General features: G+C 37.8%; 1 protein-coding gene across 6 annotated transcripts in view; it reads right to left on the bottom strand.

Annotated features, from left to right (window-relative positions):
* Positions 1–12,140, bottom strand: part of LOC126184783 (exonuclease mut-7 homolog) — a 243,914-nt gene that overhangs the window by 207,233 nt on the left and 24,541 nt on the right. For all 6 annotated transcript variants that reach the window (XR_007536880.1, XM_049927351.1, XM_049927370.1 and 3 more), the window contains exon 4: positions 9,930–10,067. Coding sequence is in view for 5 of the 6 variants with exons in the window: in XM_049927351.1 (XP_049783308.1) it covers positions 9,930–10,067 (138 nt within the window). In the remaining variant the exon portion in view is untranslated. The remainder of the gene's footprint in view (positions 1–9,929; positions 10,068–12,140) is intronic.

Below are 12,140 nucleotides of genomic sequence, written 5' to 3'. Positions count from 1 at the left end.
GTATTTCTCAGATTCAGATAAGGAAGGAGCTAAGAGATTACCAGACGACTGACTGTAAGTAATACCTGCAGTGACTTCAACATTTAACTATATGGTGAAATCCTTCAATACTCTCTTAAGTTACATACAGCTTATGCAGAAAAATTACTCTGTGGTTAAGTCACGAATTTTCATCATTCTTGTTTTTAATTACAATAGAACATTAGCTAAAAATGATAAAGTGTTGCAGTTTTCATCTAGTCGTCTAAGGAACATATTGCGGGAGATTTGCAGTGTATTATTTCATTCTGCTTAAAAATTAAATGGCATTTGAAGCTGTATTGCACCTCTACTCATCTCTTTTTACGTGTGAACTGCAGCTGGCCACGTCATTGCTGGCTAGCTGTACCAGCAGAGGGGCCTGTGCTGTCCAAGTTAAACGCGCTGTTCTGTAGTATTGCTAGGTCGATGTGCTCGTAACACATAGCACAAAACGTACCCTTATTATCATACTTCACAGTACTCTCCACAGCTTGGCTAGTCTCACATGAAACGGAAATCCAATGAGGTTCCAGCAAATGCGGAAGAATACATATTGCAATGTTTACATCAGATTTATTCTTATGATGAACGGATTATGGTAACAGTAACTCAAAGGTAACTTGAATATTCTGGCAAGAGTGGATAATTTGGTGACATTTTGGGAATTTCATGAGGATTTAGTTTTCTGGAAGGTAGTAATCTGAGTGAAGTAATGCAATGATTTAAAGCAACTTCCACCACCTTAATTTCAATTAATTGGTAATTATGTAACGGTATTGTGATCATGGTTTTGTTCTCTTTAGAAGACATAAAATATGGCTAAAAACTTGACTCTTGAATTCAATTATGTGAGACAATGGTTTGGGTTAAAATACAGGAGTACACGGAAGAGACTCCATTCTTTTTGAATCATCTTTATTTATTTGTTTGTTTATTTACATAGTTTACACCCACATTGAAGCACTAAAATCAAATATAATACAACAGAGTCTACAATGATTAAGTTTAGATCTTAGCAGTCAGCAATTTCTTCGTTTTCCAAAATTCCTTCATCCGCTCTGATCTGGCTGCTCGTCCTTCTACAGATATGACATACTACTTCTGTTGTGATGGTTTGAATGTCAGCCATGTGTATTTGTTCTTCAGAAGCAGTTTCTCTTCTCTGTGTTAAATTTGGTGTGTGGTGACTTTCAATTCATCCAGATCACTTTATAAGAATACTATTGTGACATTTTGCGACATATGCTGCATGTGTATATAATATTATGTAATGAATATATGTCAGAAAAATGAGAATTTTCTTGTAAGTTTAGCTGTGGTAATTGTCTGTATACTAAGGTAAGAGGTTTTGTTTTTGTTCCCCATGTACAATGAGGGAGTATAACGACTTCCCAGGACACCACTAAAACTGGAGGATATGGGGGCAAACATTTGGACCTATAAAAGGCATGGACCTAATTTCAGCTAAGTGGAACAGTGGCAGGTTTGATTGTATAAGAAGAAATCAGTGAAACAACTGGAAGATGGGAATTGTTTCATAAAATTAAGAAAGTTTTACACTGTCTTAATTGTTTTTATTTTTTATTTTTTTTTATTGTCTCCATGCTATTTAACTTCTGATTTTCAGGAACAAACTTTTGATGTTGAAATATGTTTTTTTCTACGGTATATGATTTTGTACTTGAGTATTTGAACAGCATGTAATTCTTTGTATTAGACATTTATGGCCAGTTTAGGCAATCAAAACAATTTTGAATCTGTATATGCAACTTTTGGTACGAATTTTGTGGGCTGTTGTTCAGACATTACACAGTCAGCTATTTGGTAACTATCTGTCTATACAACCCAATGTTGGGGTGTGGAACAAAGCAGGTGGATTCTTTTCCCCTGTTATTTTAGAAACTGCTAGTTACACATGGGCGGTTATTACAGTAACGGTTTAAAGTTTAGTTATTTTCTGCCACCTATAGTAGCCATAAAATAAACAAACATGAGCTAATGGAAGTGAGTGCAGCTCTACTGCTTTTACATCACCCAAGGAATCAACTAAGAAAGAACACAAGAGTTCAGGTTTTGTGGATGTGTGTTTTTTAATGGAATGCTTCACAAAATTTAACTTATGAACTGACACTGTGTTGGATACATATCTGTCCCACGATTTTACCAGAACGTCAAAACAATTTTGAAAATCTCATACATGCAATTTGCAGGAGAATTGCTACATGTTGTTGTGGTCTTCAGTCCTGAGACCAGTTTGATGCAGCTCTCCATGCTACTCTATCCTATGCAAGCTTCTTCATCTCCCAGTACTTACTGCAACCTACGCCCTTCTGAATCTGCTTACTGTATTCATCTCTTGGTCTCCCTCTACGATTTTTACCTTCCACACTGCCCTACAAGGCTAAATTTGTGATCCCTTGATGTCTCAGAACATGTCCTACCAACCGGTCCCTTCTTCTTGTCAAGTTGTGCCACAAACTCCTCTTCTCCCCAATTCTATTCAATACCTCCTCATTAGTTATGTGATCTACCCATCTAATATTCAGCATTCTTCTGTAGCACCACATTTCGAAAGCTTCTATTCTCTTCTTGTCCAAACTATTTATCGTCCATGAAACTTCCTGGCAGATTAAAACTGTGTGCCCGACCAAGACTCTAACTCGGGACCTTTGCCTTTCGCGGGCAAGTGCTCTGCCATCTGAGCTACCGAAGCACGACTCATGGCCGGTAGGTTTGGAAGGTAGTTTGGAAGGTAGGAGACGAGGTACTGGCAGAAGTAAAGCTGTGAGTACCGGCCATGAGTCGTGCTTCGGTAGCTCAGATGGCAGAGCACTTGCCCGCGAAAGGCAAAGGTCCTGAGTTCAAGTCTCGGTCGGGCACACAGTTTTAATCTGCCAGGAAGTTTCATATCAGCACACACTCCGCTGCAGAGTGAAAATCTCATTCTGTATTTATCGTCCATGTTTCACTTCAATACATGGCTACACTCCATACACATACTTTCAGAAACGACTTTCTGACATTTAAATCTATATTCAATGTTAACAAATTTCTCTTCTTCAGAAACGCTTTTCTTGCCATTGCCAGTCTACATTTCATATCCTCTCTACTTCGACCATCAGCAGTTATTCAGCTTCCCAAATAGCGAAACTCCTTCACTACTTTAAGTGTCTCATTTCCTAATCTAATTCCCTCAGCATCACCCGATTTAATTCGACTACATTCCATTATCCTCGTTTTGCTTTTGTTGATGTTCATCTTATATCCTCTTTCAAGACACTGTCTTTTCCATTCAACTGCTCTTCCAAGTTCTTTGATGTCTCTGACAGAATTACAATGTCATCGGCGAACCTCAAAATTTTTATTTCTTCTCCATGGATTTTAATACCTACTCCGAATTTTTCTTTTGTTTCCTTTACTGCTTGCTCAATATACAGATTTAATAACATCGGGGAGAGGCTACAACCCTGTCTCACTCCCTTCCCAACTGCTACTTACTTTTTATGTCCCTCGACTCTTATAACTGCCAACTGGTTTCTGTACAAATTGTAAATAGCCTTTCGCTCCCTGTATTTTACCCCTGCCACCTTTAGAATTTGAAAGAGAATATTCCAGTCAACATTGTCAAAAGCTTTCTCTAAGTCTACAAATGCTAGAAACGTAGGTTTGCCTTTCCTTAATCTTTCTTCTAAGATAAGCCGTAAGGTCAGTATTGCCTCATGTGTTCCAATGTTTCTACGGGATCCAAACTGATCTTCCCCAAGATTGGCTTCTACTAGCCAGTACAAATTTGAGAGTGTGTACCAGTTACGACCCAACTGGCAATCACACTTCAGTTTTTAACTACTGATGATTCATACAGAAGTTTAACATACCACTTTAAAGTTCACTATTCTATACATCTCGTGTTACCACAAATATGTAATGCTTTGATTTGACTGCAAGATTTAATTACAGGAAGTTTGAAATAAGAATTTTTCTTTTTTTTTTCCTCCAACACATACTACTGTTCACACTATCAATTCCTGCTTCAGGTACGTCTCAGAATTGTGAAACTCCTAACAAATTAAAAACCATATGGATGAAGAGCCACCTGCGCTTCCACTCTTCCTGTGCAACTTCTTTTACCTTGCATTTGGTATTGGTTCAGACACCTCAGAATTTTTTGTATGCTTCATAATACTTGAATCCAAGCTCGTTGGCAACAGCTTGCAAACTTTTTCTCCCCTCCCTCCAGTTTGTGAACTTAGTACACATTAATATTGACATCCCTTAGCTTTAATGTATGATATGGTATGTTACGGTCGGCATTGTTTACACTTATTTCTTGTCAATAACAGATTATTTTAACTATGTATGTTACATTCCCCCGTATGTGAATTGCAGTTATAAAATTCATACTTCTCTTGTTTGTTCACTTCTCCACACCTGTACACAACAAAGCCAGAACAATAACCATCTACAACATATGTGGCTACATGTATGAACACAAACTTTGGAACAAAAGTGAAACAATACTGTTTTCGCACAGATATGCGATTGCAGTGCTTTCGGTGAGAGGAGTAGGAAACAAAGATGACACCGAGAGCATAGCATACACACACGCGCACACACACACACACACACACACACACACACACACACACACACACACACACACACACAGAAGAGCATATAATCACACAACAGAGAGAAATACTGCCCTGCAATACAGAATGTTCTCCACGCTTGGTGGACAATACTGGCAACCCGTTGGCAATACATCAGCAATTATGTGAAGCTTCAGCAATATTGCCCAGCCGTATCACAAAACTGCCATGTATTGCAGCCACCTTGCAGCAATGTTGACTGCTGTAAAATATGACCCATTTAAACACCCCTTAAGAACTTATTACACGGCCATCGGGAGACATGTTCCCAATGAAAGACATGGCAGTCAATGCATTAAAAAATAGGTACAAAGACTCCAAACATATAATGCTGGTACTAACTAACATATAGAATGAAAGCAATCCAAATATAAAACAATACAAAAACTTCACTTAGAAAAGTGAAGGCATTTTGTAAGTTTTATTTAGGTATCCACCACAGTGTCTATGACGAACTATGACACTGCAGGAAGCACGTTGAACAAAATTCATCATACCTGCCTCACTTTGCATACATTGAAAGGCACATTAGATCCTTCAATGAATGTGATTGCAGACAAAAATCTGTTTTTCATACATTAAGGAATTTCAGGTGGGGGAAAAAAAAAGTATGGATACTTACAGATTGACCAGGTCACATATTGGGGGGGGGGGGGCTCCAAAGCCAGTCAATTTTGAAGAAGGAAAGGAACTATCCTGGTGACTATACAACAGTGACACTGTCATGTGATAGGCTCCACTAACTTCTTTCACAAAAAGTGTCCAACTAAGATAAATACAATTTCTCTGCCAGTCTTGGTGATTACACATAATGACTGTCAATGCTTAGCTAGACACTGCTGTTAGGTGTGTCACACACGTTATGTATTTTAATCCTGTCCACTCATGTATATACAATTAGGTGATTAAATTCCATATGCAACAACCACCACCTACATGCTGTCAACCGCTTTGGTAGAGGAATGGAACACTCTACCATAAGAACTTCTTAACAACTTTGTGGCCAGCAAGGGAGTATGTTGCAGAGCACACACTACAGTCCATGGTGATCACACGCCTTATTAAGAACCATGTCCCACTGCTTGTATTGTCCAGAGGGCAAACACATATCACTAACAAGGGGAGGCTACGATGTTTGGAACGTGGATTTACTTCAAACTTCATACACCCTTAGTACCCCATTATGACAGCAATATGTGTAAGCAGTAGCACGTACTTTTCAAGCATTGAGAAATTCGCAAGATAATTTCAGTCATCAAATATATACCTGTGCATTGTCACTTTTACCATGAAGTGGCGGCAGCCAAGTGGTTAGCGTTCAAGCCCCATAATCGCTGGATCGAGTCCCGTTCGTCAGTTCCCCCCCCCCCCCCCCCCCCCTCCCAACACACATTCTTTACTATTTATATTACAATTGATACAATGGGAAAAAGTTGTTAAACTGGTGAAAGAACATCCCAAATAGAGTCTCCAAACTATCCAGATAAAAGGGTCTAGAAGTTTGACATGAAAAAACGAATTGAAGACATGGGAAGAAAACGGAAAATCTGGAGGATCAACGATCGATAAATATTCTATAATTGATTCGTGGACCTATGAACGTTTCGTGGAGTCTCGCCAAAATTATCAGCAAGTAAGTGTTCATTTTTATCACTCTACATCTAATTTTCTATATCTTCTACAACCTCATTCAAAGAAATAATTATATTAATAAAATGAAATTCTGATTTTCGTTTTCAGGCAACAACCAGAAACTTACAGCAGTAGGCTTTGGCTGCTGCAGGCTAATTCGAATCGGAGGACTTCATCTTCAAAGCATCGCTTTCATGGATAAAAAAAATCAAACTACAGCACATAATTCGGCATAGGAAGATCACGCGGTATGTGAGTTTGAGGAAATTGTGTCTGCAGAAGAAATGCTGGAAGCCGCGAGAAAGTTTCAATTACAGATGAGGGCAATCATCCCGAATTTCGGAAAAAAAAAAAAAAAAAAAAAAAGTTATCAGTACAGACCGGACAGGTTGCCAGTACCAGTCCACATACACCAGAACTCTCGCCGAAAGAAATTCGAAGACCGTGGTTGTCAGAAGGCGCAATATGAATAAGGTGACACACTCTTACATGGCACAATATGCGATAACATTGTGTGGTGAATTATTGTCACACGTGTTTCTTTGTTTGCAAGAAGCTACGGGAAGTCTGGACCAAAGGTTTAGAATACCATTGAGAAACTAATGAATCCTGGTTTGTATGACAAAATTTTCACCGATGACGAAGAACGTGGAACAAATTGTTAGTATTTAATCTAAAAAGAACGAGAAATTGCTTCTCGTGAAGACTCTATAACATACCCTTGTTACTGCATGACCAATTACCAGAGCCAATATTGAAGGAAATGCTGCGTTACGCATGGTTTGCTTCCAAATTATTGGCTGAAAGAGGGGGTTTTTGAAAATGTTAACAAGGTTTGTTTTTCGATGGAAAACCTCAAAAGACCTTGTGTATGGGGAAACAAAGCATTTATTCAATGCAGCTGGTGCCGTTCAACTTTATGTTTTCCATGTTTTTGCGAAAAATATCATTCTGCAACTTTTACTCCTAATGTCGAAAGCGATTAATTGTACATCTTTCAAAAGCCGTCTGTGCCTGTCAAAACTTGCAGGTAACACGTAGTTTCGGGCTCCTTACAGGTGTAAGGGAATTTCTCAAATCACGGACAAGCATACATTTTCAGTATCACTTGACATGTTTGGTCATTTACTAGTCGATAGTTATGAATATTATATTATTTGTGATGATAAAAATTTGTAGACTGCCAAATAACATTGTAAAATTAAGAAAAGTTCATCTGATTACACATATTTTCCCCATTGGATTAATTTTAATACAATAGTAAAGAGTATGTGTTGGGAAAAACAATAAAAAATTTAAAAAAAAAACTGACTAATGGGACTCGATCCAGCTATTACGGGGCTTGAACACTAACCACTTGGCTGCCGCCGCTTCATGGTAAAAAATGGAAATGCACAGGTATATATTTGATGACCGAAATTATCTTGTGAATTTCTCAATAACGCTTGAGAAGTACGCGCTACTGCTTTCACATTTTGCTGTCCCAATGGAGTACTACGAGTGTACGAAGTTTGAAGTAAATCCGCATTCCAAATGTCGTGGCCTCCCCTTGTAAGACTTCAGTGCAATTATTGCCTTTGAATATACTTGTCATTTCTGTTCGTCTCATTACAAATTTCTTACAGTTACCTTCTACACTATACTGAAGTGACAAGTCACCTGATAGCAATATGGACATATACAGATGGCAGATATATCCTATACATAAGGTATAAAAGGGCAGCGCATCTGCGGAGATGTAATTTGAACCACAGATGGTTCATATGAAAAAGTGTCCGATATGATTATGGCTGCACGCTGGAGATTAACAGATTCTGAATGCGAAATGTAGTTGAAGCTAGACAAATGACACATTTTATTTTGCAACTCATTAGGGAATTCAATATTCTGAGATCCACAGTGTCTAGAGTGTGCCAAGAATAGCAAAATTTCACGTATTACCTCTCACCACAGACAATGCAGTGGTCGATGGTCTTCACTTAACAACCAAGATCAGTGGCATTTGCATAGAGTTGTCAGTGCTAACAGACAAGCAACACAGAGTGAAATACTACAGAAATCAGTGTGGGAAGTATGTCAAATGAACCCGTTAGGACAGTGCGCCAAAATTTGGCGTTAATTAACCACAGCACCAGACGACTGACTATAGTGGCTTTCCTAACAGCACAAGATTGCCTGCAGTGTCTCTCTTGGGCTTGTGACTATATCAGCTGAACCCTACCTGACTGTAAAACTGTGGCCTGGTCAAGTGAGTCCAGAAAGGGCTGATGGTAGGGTTCAAGAGTGGCGCGGACCCCACGATGCCATGGACCCAAGTTGTCAACAAGACACTGTGCAAGTTGGTTGTAATTCCACAATGGCGTGTGCTGTATTTATGTAGAATGGACTGGGTCCTCTGGTCTAATTGAACCGGTCATTGACTAGAAATGGGTATGTTCAGCTACTTGGAGACCATTTGCACCCATTCAGGACTTCATGTTCCTAAACAATGATGGAATTTTTATGGATGAAAATGTGACAATGTGTCATGTCATCGAGCATTAATTGTTCGTGACTTGTCTGAAGAACATTTTGGACAATTAAAGTGAATGATCTGGCCGTCCAGATCATCTGACATGAATCCCACTGAACACTTATGGGACATAATGGGAAGGACAATTTGTGCACAAACTCCTGCACAGGCAACACTTTCGCAATTATGGACAGCTATAGGGGCAGCATGGCTAAATATTTCTACATTGGACTTCCAACGACTTGTTGAGTCCATGAATGTCAAGTTGCTGCACTAACCTGGGCAAAAGGAGGTCCAACACTATATTAGAAGGTATCCCATGACTTTTCTCATCTCAGTGTGTCATGACAACGCAATATAATGTCTCTCATGAAATGCGCTGTATCAGTAAAAGGACTGGCCTTCCAGAAAGAAGAAGTTGCAGAATTCTAGCATGTATTACCATCTCCCAGCAGCAACACTAAAGAGATGCAAATGATTTAAATGAACTAAAGTAATGCACATTCCAACTGGATATGGTCTATCTGTAAACTGATAAGCAAGCAGCCACCATTGTGAAGGAAATGGCATTGCCCAGAAGAATGCTACAATTGGAGTACAGGGGTGACTAACAATCAGTTTCCTGCCTAGCAGTGCAGCGCAGCAGGCGGTGATTTACATATATTCTGTTCCGGTTTTTTCTTCCAATAGTTGGATTAGTTCTTAATTGCTTTATTATGTAGTGTTACTGCATTTAGTGGAAAATGAACACTCCTCACATGTCCCAAGTGATTTGAAAGGCATGCTGCAGAAAGGTTGATCTAACTTTATGAAAAAGCCTGTAGTTGTTCCTGCACAGAGAGTGGGGGCTTGCTTCCTCACTCTTCAGTTTGCAGTGAGACTCTACATAACGTGATATAATATTAACATATATTTTGTCAAATAATAAAAAACCACATCAAAGCCCGCCTGGAAATCATGAGGAAAAGCACAACTTAGGCTCCACTATTTACAGCCTTCTTTATAGATAATAGCTCAGTCATTAAAACAAACACAACATTTTTAGTGTCAGCTTTACTCACAAGTTGCATTCAAAATATATTCTATCATTATTGGAGATGACGCAGTTCACTTACCTGTATATGCTAAAGAGTTAGTTTTAGCTTGGTAGAAATCTTCACTATTTAACATTATCTGAAGAGCTGTAATATAGGGGTTACCAGCAGCAGCAAAACAATTGTGCAGCATTTGTCTTACAGCATCACTCTTCTTCCCTAAAACAAAATCGTTTTTAACAATAGAAAGGTTTGTATATTAACAACTGCATTAGAAAATATAGTAAACAAGCAAAGCGACATTTGATTTCATTGAAATCTCACTAAAAATTTTTAATGTAATTCTTAAGCTCCACATGTGAAATGAAAATAAGTATTTATTTCATATACAATAATTTGTTTTAATGGTCTTCAAAATTAAGAACAACTCAGTAAACAAAAATCAGATTAACTTTCACTGACTGCAAACAAGTGAAATGGAGTATTTCATCATATTTAACAAAGAACATTGCCCCCACATAATTAACAGAAATTCCATTTGTCAAGACTATGTATGGGTAAATAAATAAATCAGATTAAGTGGACTGCTTTTTGCATAACAGCTCTTGCAAATATGAGTAATACTAAGTACTATGAAATTCCAAACAACAGAGGGAGGAAAAACAAGAATACAGAAGGAAACAATGACTATATCTGATAATGACATGATTACTGAAAAGATGCACCAAATAGCTATGTATAATTAAATACTCTTTATTCAGAACAGACTGTTTCAGCAGTTATCACCATTGTCAAGTACATCTAGACTGATGTGACGTCCATATTACATCTTAAGTGAACTGTCTTATAACTGTCAATGTTGGGTAGTTCCATGAGTAATGGAATGACACTTGGTGATAGTTTTTGCACAATAAGGATAGTAAAGACAAAGAATCATGATAAAAGACAAAAAATTTGTATTTTATACATAAGCAAAGGAACACAAGTTACGTTATTTAATAGTTGAAGTTTCATTCATATAATGAGACTTATGTAAAAAAAACTTTCTGGTAATGGAATGACAATTCAGACATGCGTATTGTTCTCATTTATAATGCAACAATAATTCAGCTCGTTCATTTCCTATAAAAATTCACAAAAATTATACTGTGAAGAGAGATAAATGGGAAACAAAATCACATAGAAGATAAATGCATGACACTAATATTTTACTAACAAAATAAAATAAATAAATAAATGAATAAATAAAATTGCTGGTAACAGAATGTCACTTAATAGTAACGGAATGATACTTTCACTTGAAAATTACCAGTTTTATTCTGCACTGCTGATTGGGTAGGGAAAATGGTACTTATTCCTCCAATCTACAGTAGGTGCAGCTAGTTTCTCTACAATTTGGTCTTTTTCTACCCAACATTTATCTTCCTTTTAGGGAAATGTAAATATCTTTCGATTTGCATCATTCTTTCTAAGAAATGAAATTTCATAACCATCTTCAACATAAATCACCTGCCCCACAAAAAATCTTTATCTGTTTCTTACAGCATAGGAAACCAAAGTTGAATGATTGATCAGTTTTCTTTGGCTGAAGATCGCTTTTTGAAATTGTACACAAACCTCTGGGGAGATAGTGAGTAATGCTGGTACTCAATAATATATGGAGCAATAGGTGTAACAGCATGGGTGGTTTTTGTCTGCTCTATTGGAACTATTCCCATCCACATTTGATCCAATTCCTCTGTATTCTTTGAAATTTGCAAGGCAGAGATATAAAACAAAGTTTATGCCATGACATCTTTCACGTGCAGCTTTTGCAAAGTCCCCAGCACCAGATAGTATGTGTTTCCCAGCTTTGCAGATATTCCAGACTGTACACTTTACAGTTCCACCAGTCCCATCCACAACACCTTTGCAGTGTGATGTGGCAAAGAAGTTCCATGAAATATTTATTCTATAGCATTCTCTGAAAAATGCCAAGTTGGCAAACAGGAACTGCTGCTTAAATTGACCGGCTGCACTATCACTTGTGAATGTGACAGATTCTACCTCTGGGTTCATGGATATAATGTGCTCTACAATTTTACTTAGGAAAGCACGCACTGAATATTTATTACGATCAAGTTCATCACTAACAACAGCACAAGAATATCCATCATTTTGTGAGTCCCAAACAAATGCTGTAAACAAAGTGAGTTGTTGTTTTGACCAATGGGCACTCTGGACTTCATTCTGTAGCTGAACCGTATAATTTTCTGCAAAATCTACTTGCACCAAGATTATGTTCTTGTTTGC

This window comes from Schistocerca cancellata, chromosome 1 (assembly GCF_023864275.1).
Source record: "Schistocerca cancellata isolate TAMUIC-IGC-003103 chromosome 1, iqSchCanc2.1, whole genome shotgun sequence".
NCBI lineage: Eukaryota > Metazoa > Arthropoda > Insecta > Orthoptera > Acrididae > Schistocerca > Schistocerca cancellata.
This window is presented reverse-complemented; position numbering and strand designations above follow the sequence as displayed.